Source organism: Colossoma macropomum, unplaced genomic scaffold (genome assembly GCF_904425465.1).
Source record: "Colossoma macropomum unplaced genomic scaffold, Colossoma_macropomum, whole genome shotgun sequence".
NCBI lineage: Eukaryota > Metazoa > Chordata > Actinopteri > Characiformes > Serrasalmidae > Colossoma > Colossoma macropomum.
The window spans coordinates 17,428,393-17,449,038 of NW_023494806.1; the positions used below are offsets into that span (position 1 = coordinate 17,428,393).

The window sequence follows — 20,646 nt, forward strand, 5'->3', positions numbered from 1 at the left end:
TTTACATATGAGTGCATGCAAAGGTAAAAGATATTTCAAACAAAGGTAAAGCGTCCTTCATGATATATGTGCACTTAGATAAAAAATATTTCTGCCTATCTCAGCCCACTGTTGCTACACTCTACCTTAAAAATAGCTCATTAAAATATTGTTTTAAGACCTAATATTTGTGTATGAATGTGTAGATTTATTCACCAACTTATGTTTGCAACATCCTTTTTCATGAGTCACCCATGGTAAGTTATGAAAAATGTGTATTTTGTGTCCCACAACATTTCACTGAATGCTGTTAGCTGAACACGTTCACCAAGGGGTGGGCAGTATGCAAAAATATCATCACGATACTTCAAGATATTTTAATGACCCACAATATACATCAAAATATTTAGTTTTTCTAGGCTTAAATAAGTTGAAACAATGGATAAAAGAGAACCCATAGTGCCACATGGAAAAATACATTAATAATAATAATAATAATAATGATAATAATCCTCTAATTGAAGTGTTATGCAATGTTTTACAAACTGCATTGCACAAAATCAAATTAAACAGGCCAAATTATACTCACTTTGTAATGAAACAGTTTTTTATACTGACAATGTCCACAATAAAAGCATATCGTGACATAACTTATCTCGTTAACAATAGTCATACTGCCCACCCCTACATTCACTCCTCTGAAATATGTATATTATGCCACATGTTTAATAGGAAGCTACATCATGCAATTTCCTGAAGATCATGGGAAGAAGAAGAGTATTGCATTGTTAACCCCATAGTTCTCCCTAATTTAGTCGTGTCTAATAACCGCTAGCTAGGTCTCCCCTATCACACAATGCTACCGAGGTTTAAGGGTGAAGACTAACATATGACTCCTCTAAGACATGGAAAGCAAAACCCCATCTTTTCAAACTGCTGCTAACACATCATCATTGGACAGCTCAGCACACTTGGAGAACACTAACTGCCAATTCTGTTACAGCAGCTAAAAGATACCTGCATTGACTAGCACTGAGCTGAGTGATGGGGGGAGAGATAGTGCCAATTACGCTCTCATGGATGCTACACACTTTGTGTATTTGCTACTTCTATGCTAAAAAAACAAAAACAAACAAACAAAAAAGTCAACCCTCTTTCTTTCAACCCAGTGCACTGTTCCTGAAATGGGTTTACATATTTTTTTAATAGTCAAATTGATGTTTTTTTAGACTGAATGCTGAAAATTAAGAGAATTAATTTTTCAGTTTTATAAGGGCTAAAAAACCTTAATTGTGGAATCATCCATGAAGGTGTCACCACCTGGTGGTGAATAAATTTAATCTTGAATCAGATTTCAGCCGAGAGTTAGCTGATAAATCAACAACTTCACGAATGTAGTCAAAAAAAGAGAAAGAACTGTACTAAAAAACAAACTTTTTTTTTTTTGCCAAAGGATTACTCTTTCTAGTTCAGTTAGAACTGATAGCCACCTTTATGGTTTCTTCCTTGAATTTTCTGAATGTTTTTTTATTACCAGAATACACTGAATGATATGTCTAATAAAAAAGGCTGGAGAAACTGCTTGTTACTGGAGGAATGCCAGATGGAATCACTGAAGCAAAACAAAGCAAAAGCTTTCAAGATTCAGGAGGTCTTTTACCAGGCTGCTGGTCCGTGAACACCAATAAATTGAATATTTATTTCTCATTAGGTTTAGATAATATTGTGCAAGGTCTGTAAAGTGCTTTGTGTCTATAATTTCAGAAATACAAAATAGTAAGAAAGCATTATTATGTTCTTCCAGCATAAGAATAAAAATGTTAAGAAAAATATCGTCTTAGCAACCAGTCTGTTTAGCTTCAATTACGTACACTATGCAAAAATGCCTTTTCCTTTTGTCTCAATTAAATACACACATAATATAAGCTTTTTCCACATAGCATATCCATATTATTTTAAAAGTGCACTCACTAAAATTATTTTACCCAGAAGTAAAAATTCAACAGTATATCCAAAGTCTTTCTCTAATATACGTTACTTCATTGACAGTTGTGCTGCTTGGTGTGGACTTATTGAGTGTAGGAGCAGTATCAGATAAATTCTGTTAGAATGTCTGGTTGCTGTTTCCCTTGAAGAATTTGTCAATGGTGTGTCTTGTGCTAATGGCTTTGGATTTCTTTGAAGGAGGATTTGGTGATGATCCGCGCCTGTAGATAAACAAGAACATAAATACATACATCTTAGTACTATAGCTTTGCATCTGTCATAAAACAAATACACTGAAGTGTCCATCATGGATTTTTAAATACATGTTCCAATTTCTAGCACAGAAATACTTCATTAGTGTCAGAACACATTTCACATATCAAATTGCTGCTGAATGTTATGAGCTACTGTAATTCATGAAGCATAAAGTTAAAACACCAGTTTTAGTGAATTTCCTTCTTCAAACGCATAAAAGCTACAAAATTACATATTTTCTATTGAGACTGCATTGTATAAATGTTAAGTCAAAACATTTATATCAATATTTATTATGTGTGTGTCTATCTCTCACTCCGTAGGTAGGTAGGTAGGTAGGTGATGAATGAGGCCCATATTAGGCTGGCGGTTATGTTTTGGCTCATCGATGTAAAGGTGTATTCTGCATTACACGTGTAAAATTACTTCAAATTCAAGTTAAATTGATAAACATCAGACATTATCTGCCACAATTAATGTAAGTGGGCATGTTAATTGTCATGTATACTCAAAAACAGCAAAAATCTGAATGGAATAACAATTTCTATTCAGATAAAATTTAGTGTAAAGAACATTTTTTGCAATTTTGTATAACTCATTATTTGGATTACATACTGATACTTAAAATGAATTGTTTATGAGGTCCATTTAGTAAAAATCTGAACAGTCAAAATTGCCCATAGTTGCAGAAACCCATATTTACAGAGTTTGCACATGACTTTGTTAAAAGAATCTGACCTTTTGCTTTTCCCTCTTGTATTAGAAGCTCTCTCATGATCTGCAAAATACCCAAAATACATACAGTTATAGCAAAAAACAGCAAGTCAACAACAAGTCAACAAAAGGAGCACTCCAGCATTTTTCGACTAAATGTATCTGTTGTACCTGCATTATAGCAGTGATTACTGTGGAGAATAATTTCAACATGTTCCCCTGCATTCAGAACAGAACTGAAAATCCACTGAAAAAGAAGTCACTCGGCAGTGACTGAACATTTGAAATATGTGATTATGCAATGCAAATTTAAAACTACAACTGTTAAAATCTTGTCTAAGTACAGGGAAACATGCCCAAATTACTGTCTGTGGTAGCCAAAAGCGTGATAATACTGCTTTATAATTTTTTATATAAATTATATATATCTAACTAAATCTAACACTGACCTTTGGCTTTTCCCAGCAATACTGTAACTGGCTGACCACATTGGGGACTGGCTTCTCTGAACTCCAGCAACACTTCCTGGTTAAGGCACATGTCCACATGGCGGTTGAAGAGAGTGAGGTCATCTGTATCCTGAGCTTGGTTGCATACTGGACATGTCAAAGTGGAGATTTTCACATTCACGTCCTTCATTATAACCGCATCAGGACTAAAAGTCTGTTTTAAGGCTTTAGATCCAGAATCAGTCATTGATAAGGCTTCATCAGGCACAAGTGAACGCCTTTCGTTCATGTTTGTAAAGCGTTTAAAAAACGGTGTCCTAAAATCGGAATCTGCACCATCTTCAAATACTAGTTTGGTTGCTACTGCATTTGAGGAACTGGTGCAATGCCCCTCATCTGCTATTGTTAACATGCCTCTGTTTAAATTTTCCAATGACATACTGGTTCCAGAACTTGAATCTGTAGCTTTAGCATGATAAGACACTGGCTGATCTTTTTCCACATGATCCTGTTTGTCCAATTGTTTCTCTTCTTCACACACATCCTGACCTACATCCATGAATGTGCTCCCATCGTCCACTGCACTGCCCTTAAGGCATTCGTCTATATGTTGGTTGAACACTCTGAGGTCCGTAGTTTCCATTTCATTGAAGCACACAGGACAGGTGAAGCACTGCAGCGTATTTGACTGTGCTTTCACTAATGACTGCATGTTTATACATTCAGTTATGTGTGATGCTGTATTTGTAGCAGGCAAGCTTGTGTCAGTTTTAACTACCATTCTGTCAATTTCTGTACAAGTTCTTGATGAGCATGCATGGGATACTGTTGAGTCTGTGGCTGTAAATGGTTCATCTGAAGACAAAGAGGTTTCTTGCTCAGACTGCTGTTGCAACCTTCTTGAAAGGGCCCTTTGGAAAAAGGTCTGCTGCTGGGGTCTCCTAGTACCCTCAGATTCGTTCCCCAACTTACTGACAAGCCTGGGTATTTCTCCTACAATTGAGGGACTTCTGGTCTCAGATTGTTGCTTCAGAGAACTGACACTAGACTCAGACACACTGCCCTCTTCAGGTCTGAAAAAAACTCTGGGTGGTTGTCTTGAACTGCTGGAATCTGACGCTATCTTCAGAAAACCCACTATGCTCTTCTGCTGGGGCCGTTTGTCATCAGTACTGATAAAACTTGAGACCCGAACACCTATCAAAAAACAAGATCAAATGTATCAAAGAAATAAGTTTTTACAATGTGACAATATAATCAACTGAAAGATAATCTAGTAGTTGTAATGGTGAAAGGCAACTGTATTTAGTATAAACCAAAAGATGTTTTACCACTCATTTAAAGAAGCTGGTGAGCAAAATTACACTTATCCAAGACATCAGCCAAGACATGTTGGAAGTTAAAATTTTGCTTCTTTAGTTTAGAACTGGAGCTGTGAGGCTAACAGTGCTAACGAACGTTAGATTTCAAAAGTCAATCAAAGATCCCAAACTGTTCTTAATCTTAATTAGTATCATACTTGTTAGGTTTAGGACACAGTATGACAAACTGTCAACTATAAAAAATGAACAAAATTTAGACAACATAGTCTGTATTTACAAACTACCTCAGGGGTAGGAGTGCTGATCCAAAATCAGTTTTTGACCATAATAAACACAGAGGAGTCTGATCCAAAATCAGTCCTCTAATTTACGACAGCTTTGTGAATACCAACGCTTGGTACCTGCAGCATTGACGATTTGTTAATTTTTATAGTTCATAGTAAGATATACTTTGTACTAAAACACATCAACTAGTCTGTGTGGCTTTATTTAAGAACGTGATGCAATTTGAAAAGGTTAAGAGAGGTTTTGCTGTATTTTTGATGTATCTTTAAAGAAAGAAATTCAGGCTATTTGGGTGACTACTGAAATGTTTGTTAGCCTCATAGCTCCAATTCAGAACTAAAAAAAAAACAAAATCTGGACACCAAACATGCCTTTGCTGATCAACCACATTTAGGTTAAGTTAAAAATTAAGCAAATCTGATTTTTCACCCATCTATTACTTTAAAACGCTTTATTAATTCAAATGAGTGATGGAAATATTCCCTAGCATTTAAACCCCTTTAAATACAGTCGCCTTGACTTGACAACATGATTCCATAACTTGTATGACTGAAAAGCTTCAGAGACAAAGAGATGATTTAGGAACATAAACACATAAAGAAAAGGAGATGTAGAGATGTAGGGGACACAGAAGAGGCATTACAACTGCCTAAAAATCCTCACAATACCACACGTCTAGACTTCAGGTTAATAATGAAGTGGCAGTTAGACATTCAAAAAAAATTTATCACAGTGACTAATAGAGTTATCAGGATTGTCTACTGATGCAGAAAAATGCCTTCAATGATTGTGCTAATAACCATCTCATTGAAGTTAATTACTAGAGTTATTACCAAGCCTAATGACAGGAAAAAATTCAATCCTGCCTGCAAAGGACTCAGGCAAACTACTTTGGTAAATCTGATGGAATTACATGAAGTGTGAAGAGCTTTTAATGGGCGTACAAAGAAGAATTACATGTCTTGGTGAGTAAATAAAAGCAGGTAATCACAAAACCATGACTTCCACTCCAAGGTCCTGATGCCCAGGAGAGATTTTATCCATCCTAATTTGGTTCATCACCACGGTAATAATCAAAAAGATGTCAGTGAAAAAGATGTGTACCCATTAGTCTCAGTCTCAGTGGCTGAGGGCTGACATGATCAATCTCAGCCTTCAGAAGGTCCTTGGCAGCAGCAAAAATCTCCTCTTCAGTGCAGACAGCACACTGCAACGTGAACGCTTTGGTCTTCACCTCAAAGTTTACATTCTTCAATTTCAAGGTGACAGTTTTGCCCTATATGTAAAATTGCACAATGAAATGAGTTAATTCTATTTCTGTGTAGTCAAAGTTGACCTTAATTCCAAATGTAACACAGACAGTTAAGATAAAATATTATACTACAGCCATTGTAGTCTCTGGCAAATAGCTTCACACAGGCAAGACATAAAAATTAGTAACAAGACAGACAAGGGAAAAAAAGCTCTCCACCAAGCTCAATACATCCCTTATGTTTCTGCATTCAAAAGCTGTACCTTGAGGCCCTCTTTCTGTAGGTCCTTTGCCAAGTCGTGACAGAGCTCCCGGCACAGAGAATACTGCTCCTCTGTGTCACTCATCTCCCCAAACGTCCTGACAAGAAACATGATCATGAATCATTCTGTGTCAAATCACCCATAAAAGATCTTGGAGTCACTGCATTTCCATTTTTTTTCCATTCAAACATGAGATTTGAAGACAAATGGTCAATTCATGACCATTAAATGCAGCTGATCCAGGATCATTTACAGGTGCTGTTAATATCCCCTTTTCAGGTGCTCTGTTACAGAATGGCTTTTTCAGGCAATGTGAAAACATAAGGACACTGGGCAACTGAACAAGAACTGCTGACAGAAAACAAAATAAGTGGAGAGTACAAGGTGAGATTCACCACTGGACATAGATCGTGAAGGAAGAAATTACCTTTCTGTGCTCATGCTTTTTCTCTCAGAATCTCTGCAAGTAAAAACAGAGGCAGCTTGCATAAAGTTAAATGCTTAAGTGATAAATTTAAAGCCATAAATGTGCATGTACATTTTGCATCTGTCAAAATAAACCTACGGGCTAAAAACTCAACTTGCAATTACAGATTTTTTTTTTTCCTTTCTACTTCAGGGGTGTCCAATCTGATCCGAAGAGGGCCAGTGTGCAGGTTTTCATTCCAACAAAGCAGGAGATCACATTATCAAATGTTTGAAGCCTGAGAGGAACTGATTAAACTAGTGGAATCAGGTGTGCTTCAGCTTTGCGGATCGAGCTGGACACCCCTGTTCTGCATAAAGGTTTCCCTGAAGAGATTTTATGAAGCTAAAAAGGAGGTAAAGGAGACTATATGAAGCTAATAAGAAGGTAAAGGACCATTTGAGGCCAAACTTTACTTAAGATGTGTTATGCAAGTGACCACAGATCCTCACAAATGCTTTCCCTTTGTTGCATAAGACTGACAAAGACAGTTCAGGCATATTTAAATCTAATAACTAGCTGGCCTGAATTGCATTATGACACACACATTACTCAAGCAAAGATTTGGCTTTTAATTTTCTATATCTACTCATACATTTGTACAAACTAATTCTAATGTAATGTACAACTGCTGAATATGAAAAATTATAAAAAAAAACAAAAACAAAACCAATGTGTCACATTTTAATGACAAAAGATATAAGTGGTAGTAGGGCAAATAAACATATATAACATTTATTAATATTCTTTTTAACCTCTCTATATGCGTAGAGCCAAGCCCAAGTGAGATTTGGAGGAAATGATGCCAGGATGTTTCAGAGAAGAGCAATGAGAGGACTGCCATCTGCTGTCCAAGTTGAGCACAACTAATGATGTCCAAAGCAGCCAGCATCTTTTCAGTCACTTTCCCAATCCCAGACACCTGCAATACAAACTTCTTTAGCATTTCAGCAGCCACTATCTTGTAACTGTTAAACTTATGTGTCATTTTATTGTCCTATGATGTCATTTCAGTAATCAGTAGTGTTAGTTTGCATATAGCTATTGTCATAGCTTCTTAACAATCTCATAATTCAGAGGATCAGGCAACAATGTTTGTTTGTCAAAATACATTTTTGTTTACTTCAGGTGCAACAACAGCGAAAACAACATTCATTTTCTCATAGAGAAAACCAGCTTAGATCTGGAGTTCCTAATACAGCCAGGACACTGGCTACAGAATGACTACACGACTTCAGAATCTATCATTAGAGACCAAAATGAAGTAGACACGAACCTTCCGAACAGGCAGATCCTGGATAAAGTCCATCACAGCCTGTCTCTCAGGAGGAATTCTGTACTGTCCATTAGGCTTGTTCTTGTCACTGCATACCTTCGCAAGCATCATGTTTGGAGCAATACCTTAAGCAGAGAGAAACAAATGACAAAAAGGCATCAATCATTAATGTTTTTATAAAGTATATAATGCTGTTAAAGAAGATTACAAATGACCTAAAAGCATATTTTTGGAATCACCTGCACTTGCAGTCAGAGAGGTTTTTTGCTCAATACGGAAACGCATTTCTCTCACAGCCTCTTCAGGACTCGTTCCCAAACACCTCCACCTTCCCATCAGCCCCTGGTAATGTAGGCGAAGCACTTGGGCTGTCCTCAAACAGTACAGGGGAAAGAGTATCTCTCTCAGCTCCAACCTCTGTACTAGTTTTTTCTGTGTCTTTAACAGAAACAAGGGGGAAAACCATGTAATTGCTCTGCTCTGTTTAAATTTTATTTTCTAATATTTTACTAACACGAGAGGATTCATGAGTGATACTAAAATTATTTACAAATGATTTAATTCTATATGATTATATGCATGTTAAGTAGCTAAATTTGTTACAATTTATTTCCTTTCTAGCTTGCCCAGCACTTTCTGTCAAAGGACAGAAACTGTATTTACTTAAAAGCATCATTTTTAAATTATCGCCTTAAAATCTCCTTGAAATGTGTGTGCCCACATTTCAATCCCAGATTCTGATAATTACATTAATTACACATTAGCTTTGTAATAGTTATTTTATTCAAAAGTAATTACTGGATAACTCTATTGCTGATTACCTCAACAATAAGTAATTTCATACTTCAAATTGTCCATTTCAAAGTACTAAAGTAGCTGCGCAAAGAGCTACAGTGATGTCTAATCTTAACAGTACTCGCTACCTCCTTCAGTCTTTGTTTCACTGATGTGATATGTTCTCATAGACTCAGGCCAGTGCTGCCTCTGCTCCAGATGGTCAGTGATGTCCAGATAAGCTTCATCTAAACTCATGGGTAGAAAGTGAGGATCATAATCTGCGAATATCTCACGCACCTTAAAAACAAACACATATAAATATGTTAAAATTGACAGTAAGTTGTCTATGACTGCAACTAAATGGAGGTTAATGCTGAGCTCAATCAGTTGAAGAACGGAGATATTTGACCATCACCTGTTCACTCACTGCTGTGTATTTGCCAAAGTTGAGTGGAACAATGACCAAGTTTGGGCAGAGTCTCTTCGCAATGAAGCCCGGCATAGCAGCACGAACACCATACCTCCTGGCATGGTAATTGGAAGTGGACTAAAAAAGTAAAACATGTTACACTGATACATATAATACATGTATTTAAGAATAGATGCAGGGCAAAAAAACTGAATGCTTGCAAAAACGAGAACCATGCCACTGTCAACATTTTATACCAGTTCCTAAAACCTAGCCCGAGCTGTTTTTACGTATTCAATAGCCCATTCTTTATTACAATCAGTTAACAATTTGTCTACCACTGGCAGTCAGGACTACAACGATCAGTGAGAAAAGTTGATAAACTTGACTGTGAAAACACTCAAAACAGCATTCTATAATGCACTATAATTTTCACATGATCACTCTGACAGCTTGCAATGGCATTTTAAGCACACATTGAAGGAACACTTCAAAGGAAATAACCTGTCTTCTGCTAGTTTAATTTAAAATTAATTTTTAAAAAGTCGACAGGTTAAATGACAAAGAAATAATGGTTAATTGTAGCCCTAGCAGCAGCAACTTTGTGTTTCACAGTAAGATTCCTAAATACACGTTGTGTGAATCATCATACCTTTAGGGTTACGTAAAGAGTTTGCAAGCAAACACGGCCACCAAAGTGATACATGCTAAAAGCTGCAATATGTTTTACTACTGTTTGGTTCACAGTGGCATACCCAAGCCCATTAGACACAACTTTGTAATGATGACACTGCACACAAGTGGCTGAAAGGGCACCCAGTGTGATTTTGCCCTAGTTCCAGTTACACTACTTATTCATCTAATATTTACTTAACAGATGAGTAGTGAGAAATATCTTAAAAAGAAGCTGCAAGAACAGACTCGTAGCCCAGGTACCCTGTTAGGTGCAAATTTAGAGAGAAGCGCTTTGTAGTCAATTTTAAACCTTACTGAAATACTTTCAGGACAAATGGTGATATCTTGAAGTGTATTTTGGTAATTCATTATTTTTGTTGGTGCAACCTACTTGAGTAAAACAAAGGCTCAGAATCTAAATAGTCACCTTTTACAGCACTAACAAAAATACCAGGTTAAACTGAGGCAGGCAGCTGGTCACACCATCTGTTTTTATATATATTTCCATGACAATATAGTTTCACAGGGGAAAAAAAATCACTCAGGGCCCCTTACAAACAAACAAATAAATAAATCATGTGTGTACTTGTAATAACAGACTATTGTACAAACACTGTAGGGTGCGTATTGCCAAAGTATAGTTCAAATCTGTGGGAAACACAGCAGGAATGAACATGCTCCAAGAAAATGACCTTACTCAGACCAGACTTCGTCAGACAGAACAAGCATCCTTACCAGCATACTCATGGATCCCACAGCCATGGGTGTGTCCTTCAGTTCTGGACAGTCTCTCATCTCCACGGCAGCATAAAATGCATCCATGTCCACATGCACTATCACCCGACCCAGCTCACGGCCCCTTTCCAGCTCCGCGGTCAGCTTCTCCACCTACAGAACAGAAATACTCAAATATGTGTATTAACATACCCTTATTACATAACAAAGAAATAATAGAAAAGCACAAATTTCTGACATCCCATCCATCAGATGATCACTAAAATTACTAAAGCTTTCTCAAATGCAGAACACACGAAAAAACCGAATTACCTCCGCTTGTGCTTTCTGTATCTGCTGTTCTGTGACCTTAGCTTTATGCCGCAACATCTTCTCAATGCGCTCGTTCACCTGTCGCTCCTTTTTTAGCTCATTTTCATAGAATCTGGAGCCCTGCAAAGCAGATACAAGTTTAGACTTCCAAGCCTTTTGTATCTTTTTAAGTCTAGTGCACACCAGCTATCTTTTTAGCATATTAATATATCACTGCACACTTTGTTTACTTCATTCAATTTATCTTGCTGAATGTCTAGATTTCCCTTTTAGTTTCAATGTAGTCAAGCAACGATAAAGACATTTTTAAGCCTTTTTTTCTCATCGTTATGAAGAGTGCCGATAAAGCTTTAGAGACTACTAATAACTTGTATTTTCAATTCACAGATTTTTCTGGTATTCCACATGAAATACTATTTTTGTATTCCTCATAATCGTTAGTGGGACAAAGCATGAGTTTCACATGTTAAAAACATGCACAATACCAGACATTCTGCCAAAGAAAGTACATCAGACGCTACTCTGGGTGTGGCCACGTTCATCACTTGAGCCATGGGAAATGTTACTGAAGAAGAAAAGATACAGCTAGATGAGAGAGTCCCACCCAGCCCTCAGGGACCCCCAGCCAGTCCTCATTTTTGCTCTATTCAAGTCCCTAACGCACCTGAGCCCAGGTAATCAGCCCTTGTGATGAGAACATGAACATAACAAAAATGTGGACTGGCTGTGGGTCTCTGAGGACTGATTTAGAAACTTCTGAGCATCTCTGGTAGGGTTTCCTTCCATATAAAGTGTTGTATTTCGGTTGTTGCACACAATCTGAAGATTAAAAGTCAATGCCCAGTCTTAATGGAGATTATGGGGATTACAAAAATGCCACTGTGGATCGACTGCGTGTATCAAAAAGCCTGGTGCTATCAGTCAACAAACCTCGACATTAAAACCTCGGCAGTGTGTCCTAACTCCAGTCTAGTAACTCCAGTTTGATGAACTCCAGTCATCAAACACAACAGTTGTGTGTTTTCTTTCTTGCTGTAACCCATCTGATTCAGCTCAAAAAGTACATGATCATTAGCTAACTGACCAACAGCTAATAAGCAAATACTGCAATACTGTAGAGGAATTTCTACAAGACTCCTATGCAAATCCTAAAGGAAACTGAACCACTATATGTTATAGCTTACTGCAGAATAGAATACATATTATAAATGACTAAGGCAGTAATACCCGAAGATTATACTAAGGCTGGAATACAGATATTAAGCAGTACAAAGTACTACAGACATTGTATTTTTATTTATCGCTACAGTTCTTTTTTTAGACACAGTGGCACTGAGCCAACAAACCACCATTAACTAAATCTTTTAGCAAACCTTGGATGTCTCGAGGATGATCTTGTTGATTTTGTCCCTGTCGAGGCCCTCCATACCAGCCTTGTTGTCGTTGAGGGCAATTCTGGAGAGCAGCACGTTCTGACCCCCATTGCTATCAGCCCCTCCATCGCCTGCATTGGGCTCCATCTTTTCAGCAGGTGTTCAGGCTACAGGTGGAACAAGTCACCTAAACTGAGGATTACATACAACAAGAATGACAAAAATCCAGAGAACACAGACCAGACAAACAACAAAGACAAACTGCATTTGGCTGGTATGTTGTACAGGTGTTTGTTGGGAGAATAAAGAATGATCTCCACTGTTCATACTGCACAATTTTTTAAAAAATGAATTCAGTACAATATTTTTGATATTGCAATATTTGTTTTTCCACCGCACAGCCATGCACACATATTCAAATATGGCACATATTAATGTTTATTTTATTAACACAGATTCTCAATTTTTCTATCATTTTATGAGCTTAAATATACTTTAAGACATAAGAGACGTTTTCACAAGTTATGTGCAGAAACACTGTTCTACAACGTTCTCCCACTTTTACACTGTTCTAGCTAGAATGTTCTCGCTCTTTTACTCTGGTTCGTCTGTGTTCTGAGCTCTGCACATTCTAAAGACAACAGAAAACATTAAAGGCCAGAACAGAGACAAAACAACTGCGAACAAACCCCCGAAAATGTTGGTAAAATCTAGACCGTTATCTCTTTTTCACTCTTCAGTCAGGACTTTTCAGGCCTTCAGTCTAAAGTCCAAGAAGTAAGGTGAAGCCCCGCAGTATCAGAAGGTAAAAATGTTATAAAGGACGGTTTACAGTCGTGCTAGATAAGAGTCGAGTCTGCTGGACTCCGACGTAAACACACTCAAACCTGTAATACTGGTTAGCTAGCAAACTAGCCTAGCTAAGATAGCTAGCGTTACCTCACCAATCAACACGGTAACAATGGTCAGTCAAAGTACTTAACACTGTAAAGTAGTATATAATGTTTAGTGTTAAATATACCGCTAAGAGGGAACGCGAGTGCTAAATACACATTAAATTTACCTCAGAGTCACGAACAGAGACATTTTGACAGCTGAGCTCAAACCGCCGCCATTTTCAAACTTCTTCGCTGGTGGTGAATGGAGAGGAGATGAGGACTCCTGAGCACTCCTACTGACTCCTGAGGACTCCTACTGACTACTGAGGACTCCTGCTGCCTCCTGCTGACTCCTGCTGCCTCCTGCTGACTCCTACTGCCTCCTGCTGACAAATATTGCCTTAGACCTAAATGTTAAAGATAGTTTTGTGATATATGCTGAATATACTGCTTTTATAACATTCAAAGGGCTGGAGCTATACAGACTGCACAGTGCAGACAAGGCAACACAACCACCATTCACATGCACTTTTTATTCCAGCTTAAACTTCAAAGCTTAGACATTTTTACAGGTCAGTGAAGTTCATTGGTGATTGTCAGTCGCTAGTCACCAGCATATAGCTAAATAGCTAGCTAACGTTAGTTAATCTAGACTAGGAATCCATCTTGACTAATCTGATTTTAACATGTCTGGTATTAATGACATCAAGTTACTTACAATAAATTAGCGTGCTAATTTCTATGTTTACATTTAGGTAGAATTTAATGTGCATTTGTATCTGCAGTTGCATTTAATTCATACTCTGTTATTAACTTCTTCTACAGCTTCAGGTTTTCTTTGTCCACTACATGTGATTGAGAGGGTGAGAAATCATTGGATTCTGGTTTTCCTGGAACAATATTCAATCCAAAATTTGTCTGGTCTCAAAGGTTCCACAAGGTAATATTTGAAAATTTTTGTTGTTCAATAATAACAAAGAGAAAAATACTATAAAACTAACACTTATTGCTTTACCCAATGGCTTGTCATCCACATTTTTAATTAAATTACCTTTTGAACCTGGCATTTAACTCACTCGCTCACATTTAACAGGCTGAAGATTGAGTGGTGCTTTGCATGAAAAGCTGCATTCCAAAAGCTACGCTGTGGTCCTGGTGGGCTGCATTTCTAGACTGATGCATTATTCTGGAAAAATTCACTGTGCACTGACCTTGAGATTGAAATTACACTAAGCTGTTTTTGAAAACTGTACCATTTCAAAAGAGAGAATATTGACGAAAAGTTTGCACTTCATGTTTTCTTGATTTATACTAGTCGTTTTAACTAGTTTTAAAAAATGAGTGTGGGTTAAATGTCTATTTCTTTTCACATTAAACATTATTAAAATGTTTTAATGAGATGATTGACCAGTACATTTAATATGTTTTCAGGTTAGTGCAGAGTTCATGTGCATATCCATAGTCCCTCTGCAATCAAAGTTTTTTGCTCAGCTTGATGAGTGTCATGACTAATGTGCACCTTTCAAAGCACATGTGAAGTGGTTGAGAGAAAAATAAGACGTCTCGTGGTTCATGTATCTCAACGTTGTCCTGAATATTAGGCCTATGCTATAAAGTGGACTGTTTTTCCTTACAACTTTTAAAAACATGGAAACTCCAAAGCTTTTGTATTCGAAAGGTTTCATCTCAAAATGCATTATTGACCACTTTCAAGAATTAATTTTTTTTTGTGATATGTGTTGTTGGAAGCGGACAGATAGGAGAAATACCAGTGCCGTATTATAATTAATGCTTTATTAGAGAAATAATAATGTGTTTTTCATCAAAAGTCAGTTGTTATTCTTTTCAATAACTCTTTATATCCAAAATTGTTACAAATGGATATACAGCATTTTGGAATAAAACTCTTCATTTCAACCCCAGTGTTAACTTTAAATTGCCAGTGGCATTGTCATTTGTCTTTTTCTTCTCAGAATGGCAACCTACGTACCCCAAGGGCATGCATCGTCAAGTCTCAAGTTCAATATCTGAATAAAGATCAAGTCAAGTCAAGTCAAGTCAGGCTTTATTGTCATTTCAGCTATATACCAGCACACAGTGAAATAAAACAACATTCCTCCAGGACCATGGTTCAACACAGGAAGACAGGTGCAAAACAATGCAATATGTACAGCGCAGACAATACAGTACAATAAATAAATACGAAAAACTTAAAATAAATATGAAACAGAACACAGGCAGTACACGGTACTGAGAGTATGTGGAGTTGTGCAAAGGAGAATGTAACATACTATGACATATTAGCAGCTTAGCAGACAGCTTAGCATATATGAGCATAGCAGTCACTGAGGTCAAGTCAAGTCCAGTCAAGTCAAGAGGCTTTTATTGTCATTCCATCTGTGTACAAGTACACAGTGGAGTGAAATTACGTTCCTCCAGGACCATGGTGCAACATTGAACAAAATAAGACAATACAGACAAAGTGCAACCGTGCAGACGTAAGTGTGCAAACATTAAACTAGAAACAATACAATAAATATGGTAAATAAAACAGACATTAGACACGGTAAATAGACAGGACAGTGCAGCGCTGACACAGCACTCATTTCTGAACATGAGGTAGTGAGAATAAGATGCAGAGATATTTAACATGCTATGGTATGTGGGAATGCACAGTCAGATTATAACACATATGAGCACAGCAGTTACTAAGGTAGAAACATACAGTACTTCAGTAAAATACAGTATTAGTATTAGCAGCAATGTACCAGTGCAAGAAGAGCAACAAAAAGTGGTGTGTGTGAGTGTAAAGTGTGTGTGTGTGAGGGGGTTTTCAGTTCTGTCTTTGTGAGTTTAAAAACCTGATTGTTTGCAGAACAAAGCTGTTGCAAAGTTTGGCAGTGATGGCACGGATGCTTCGTTACCTTCTGCCAGATGGCAGCAGTGAAAAAGTCTGTGGGAGGGATGGATGGGGTCGTCCACAATGCTGGTGGCTTTGCGGATGCAGCGTGTGGTGTAAATGTCCGTGATGGAGGGTAGCAACCAGAACAGCAATGGTATACAGTATTTGGTTGATACAGTAATTCTAGCAGCTAACATTGTTAAAGTGAAATAAAATGTGCAAAAATGCAAGTATTCAGATCTACAGTCATATCGAATGAAGTGTTTCCGTGAAATGCAGTAATTATATTTAAATACAGTGTTCCATAATTTGGAACTGCAAGAAGTGGGGAGTGAGTTAGTCCCATATTGTTATGTGTGTGTGTGTGTGTGTGTGTGTGTGTGTGTGTGTGTGTGTGTGTGTCTGTGTCTGTGTGGGTGTCCATCAATTCAGTCCGTGGGAGTTCAGGAATCTGACGGCTTGTGGAAAGAAACTGTTGCACAGTCTGGCTGTGAGGACCTGAATGCTGCGGTACCTTCTTCCAGATGGCAGAAGAGAGAACAGTTTGTGTGAGGGGTGTGTGGGGGCAGCCACAATGCTAGTGGCTTTTCGGATGCAGCGTGTGGTGTAAATGTCCGTGATGGAGGGAAGAGAGACCCCGATGATCTTTTCACCTGTCCTCACTGTTCCGTGGAGGGTCGTGCGGGCAGAGGCGGTGCAATTCCCAAACCAGGCAGTAATGCAGCTGCTCAGGATGTTCCCTATAGTGCCTCTGTAGAAGGTGATAAGGATGGTGGACGGGAGATGAGCTTTCCTTAACTCCCGCAGGAAATAGAGACACTGCTGGGCTTTCTTGGTTATGAAGTCGGTATGTATGTAACTGTATGTAGAGTTTCATTTCAAAACACTACTTTCATGAATTTTCTGTTGTTTTTCATGATATATGTTGATGGGAGTTGGCTTTACACATAGAAGAAATATCAGTGCTACACTTAATTAATATTTTTAAAATATAAAAATAATAAAAAGCAAGTTGTACGCTGGGAACAAAAGCTCCTGGAGTGATGGTCATTGCACACTTAGCTCTCCTCTGATGCGAGGGACAGCCTGCATGTGTTTTTTTCCTCTCTCTCGCTCTTTCTAGGACGGAGTCTAGAGGGCAGTGCTACTGTCACTGCCCTGTCTTGCTCACTCCCTCTCTCCTCCTTCTGTTCTAGTTTTTGAGTTGAGATGACTTGGGCTTCATTGAGTGGAGACTATCAGACTGCAAAGTTAGCTTGGATTGGTAGTGGGCTTTGGGGGATGGTTCTGCTCGCTGACCGCCACTCTTATGCCCTCATGGCAGAGCCTTTCCATCGAGCTGCCGTCTGCAGAGAGCTAAAATGTGTGCCTGTGGGAGACCTGTGTGGTGCAGGAGGAGGGGACAACAGAGTCCCATGAGTATGACAGCATGCTGGGCCTCTCTCATGACATCATGCTGGCCCGCATCACGTGTCTGTCGGACGCCTTGGCCCCGTTGGGCCTCATCATTATCATCCCCGGACTAAAGCATGTGAAGAGCAGTCAGGGGTAAGGCGGCTGGTGGGTGAAGCGTGGGTTGAAGATGATACAAGGGGTCCTTTGCTGCATAGCTGGCACTGTGGGTCTCATCCCTGTTACCTACATAGCCCAGGACATATTGAGGAAGTTCTATGACCATTCAATGTCGGAGATGGTGCCTCGCTTCGAGTTTGGAGATGCACTCTTTGTGGGCTGGGCTGCAGGGTCCCTCCATGTGGAGGCAGCATTCCTATTCTTTGTCTCCTGCCTGGGGTCGCGCCATGCCGTGCCATGCATGGTGTACCACCGGCGCCAGGACGATTGCCTGGCTGCCAGTGAACCTTCAGGAAATTACACAGAGTCTGCTTAACGGACCTTCAATGAGTACGTCTAGAGCTGTACTTGTTTTGGAGCGTTGAACAACATGACAAGATTTTGCTTTTTTTAATGGTTTCTGAAAATATTATTCTTAACAGTTTATGGCTGAATGCTGGACACAGCTATACTGTGTTTTTTCTTTGCTCACTGCAGTGTAACAGTATGGATCTACCAGTATGTGGTATGTCAGCACCAGTAATTTGTTTTCAAAATTTTCGGTAACTGCTAATTTTTATGTACATATTTTTTCCTGCCAAAGGCAGTTTTCCTTGCTATCCATATATCTATGCTTCACTTGTGTGTACTATCTAAATGTATATATAGGGACGTAAATAATATTATATATTATTAAATATAAGTTTTTTTTAAATTATGTGAATTTCCGATAGAAATTTATGTGCACATTAGTTCTTTGCATGTAAATGATCAGTACATCTACTTTGTACCTATACTTACTACCCATTCTGTGTTGGTTAGTATGTGCTGATCCAGCTCTGATTCCAAAAAAACTTCAAAGATCTCATTACAGTCATCGACCTAACTGCAGCACAACAGACAAGTGATGAGTGACAAGAGCTCATAGAAAAATCTCTGTTTTAATTACTTAATTCCTCTGGAGGAATTCAGCTTCCCTGATCTCTCTGAAATTTGACTGCTGATCAGTAATTGTATTGTATTAAAGTGCATTCTCATCAAGAAACTATTTTCACTTGGTACTTTTTCAGTATAGAAGGAGGGCAGGGAGGTGGTCTTTGATGTTATCAGAATAATGTCGCTCTTTCAGAATAGCAGTGCCAAGATCACAAAAAATAATATGCTGAGGATATTACAAATGCTTACTATTCTTTGGATAATATATTTAGATTTGTATTCATTTATTCTGTTCTTTAAAGTTTCAAAAGTTTTTGTCCAGTGTTAAATGTGACTAGAAATATGTTAACAGCCACATGCAAAAGTGTAGGTGCCCTGGGTCAAATAGTGTTCTGTTCATTTTTTCTAAGTGAAAATAAGTTAACACATCCTTTACAGAGGACACACCTGCACATTTTAATGTGCAATTACTGTAAATGTGCTAAATTTATCATATTGGAAAAATAATACATAAAATGTGGCCTGTGCAAACGTTATCACACGTTTTATGTTTGTTTTGTTTTTTTCCCATGTGTTAAACTCAGCAGATACCTAGAAGCTGTGCATTAAAATTTGCAGACAAATGGCATATTTAAGTTTGTTCCTTGTAGAGGATGTGTTAACTAATTAGACTGGCGGTGTTCAAACTTTAGCTGACAACTGTATCAGAGAGTTGGTTAGCTGTGACATTTTCTAGAGGTGGAAAGTAATGGATTACATTGACTCTCGTTACTGCACTTGAGTACATTTTTCCTTGAAACAGTACTTTTTGAGTAGAATTGAATTGTAGTGCTTTTATTGTTACTTGAGTTCATTTGTAATATTTTAACTTTGGGCTATTTTTGGCTATTTTAATGTTTAATAACATTACAGAATAAAAATAAATTATGAGTGTATCTGCTCATAAACCCAATTAGAAAAAGATGTGGTTACATTTTAAATATTCAGTCCTGAAAGCCATTCAAAAAACAGAGCAAAACAAACCAGCTCCCAACACTACAGAGAAACGGCAACTTTGAAGGCGACCTAAAGAGGAGCAGCATTCAGGAGGAACAGGCTTCACCCAAACATAATCTTTATTAGTTTTCGAAAGAACTGAAGAAAACAGTGTTTAAATGAGTAATTTACATGATCATCTTTCAAGTCCTGTGACTTCTACAGTGTTGGCTATAGATGGCAGTCAGTTAGGGAGTGTTCAGCAGACAAGACCTGGTTAAAATTAAGCCAAAATCAGGAAGACACAAAGGAAAAAAAGAGAGACAGAGAGAAAGCAAAAATGAAGGCAGGCAAATTCTGTCATTCTGAGCAGGTTTTTGGCAGAAAACAATTGAGGCTAAAGTGCCCAACTGTAAATATGTAAACTGTAACATGAACTGTAACATAGCTAGCGAATAGCTACATTTGTCATTTTTAACAAACACAAGTTGATAAAGAAGCACAGGATGTGATTCAATGCAGCAAGTAAGGATTTTTAAAATAGCTAATGTAACATAGTGTTTCTGCAGTCACAGCCCAATGAGGGTCCGCCTCAGCTCAGCAGCTGACCTGTAAAGCACACACTGTTAGTTCCAGAGGCAGCCGCAGCCACTGAGGGTGAGAGAGCAGCACCTCTTCCTTTACTGATACAACCGACATGAGACAAGGTGAGCTCACCACTGTATGTAGTTAAGCTCCAAGCAACAATTTATTGTGCAGTTTCAATGAAAATTACAATAAATATATTTAAATGTTTTTGTTATTTTTTTTGTTATTGTTTTGAACACATACCGAGTTTAAGTCGAATTCTTACTGAACTACAGCAAGATCGATGAT

At 38.0% G+C, this 20,646-nt stretch overlaps 1 protein-coding gene and 1 pseudogene across 1 annotated transcript; one reads left to right on the top strand and one right to left on the bottom strand.

Moving 5' to 3' along the window:
- Window positions 1-331: 331 nt before the first annotated feature.
- polk (polymerase (DNA directed) kappa) lies at window positions 332-13,706 on the bottom strand. The gene is given in 16 exon segments (XM_036599008.1): window positions 332-2,186; window positions 2,959-2,998; window positions 3,384-4,580; window positions 6,095-6,266; window positions 6,506-6,602; window positions 6,933-6,965; window positions 7,727-7,893; window positions 8,248-8,372; window positions 8,487-8,562; window positions 8,564-8,685; window positions 9,171-9,321; window positions 9,440-9,571; window positions 10,844-10,996; window positions 11,156-11,275; window positions 12,529-12,720; window positions 13,592-13,706. Coding segments are annotated over 15 exon segments (2,835 nt in total). The 5' UTR covers window positions 12,676-12,720; window positions 13,592-13,706; the 3' UTR covers window positions 332-2,083.
- Window positions 13,707-16,948: 3,242 nt separating this feature from the next.
- Window positions 16,949-18,196, top strand: LOC118827683 (annotated as a pseudogene).
- The last annotated feature ends 2,450 nt before the right edge of the window (window positions 18,197-20,646 follow it).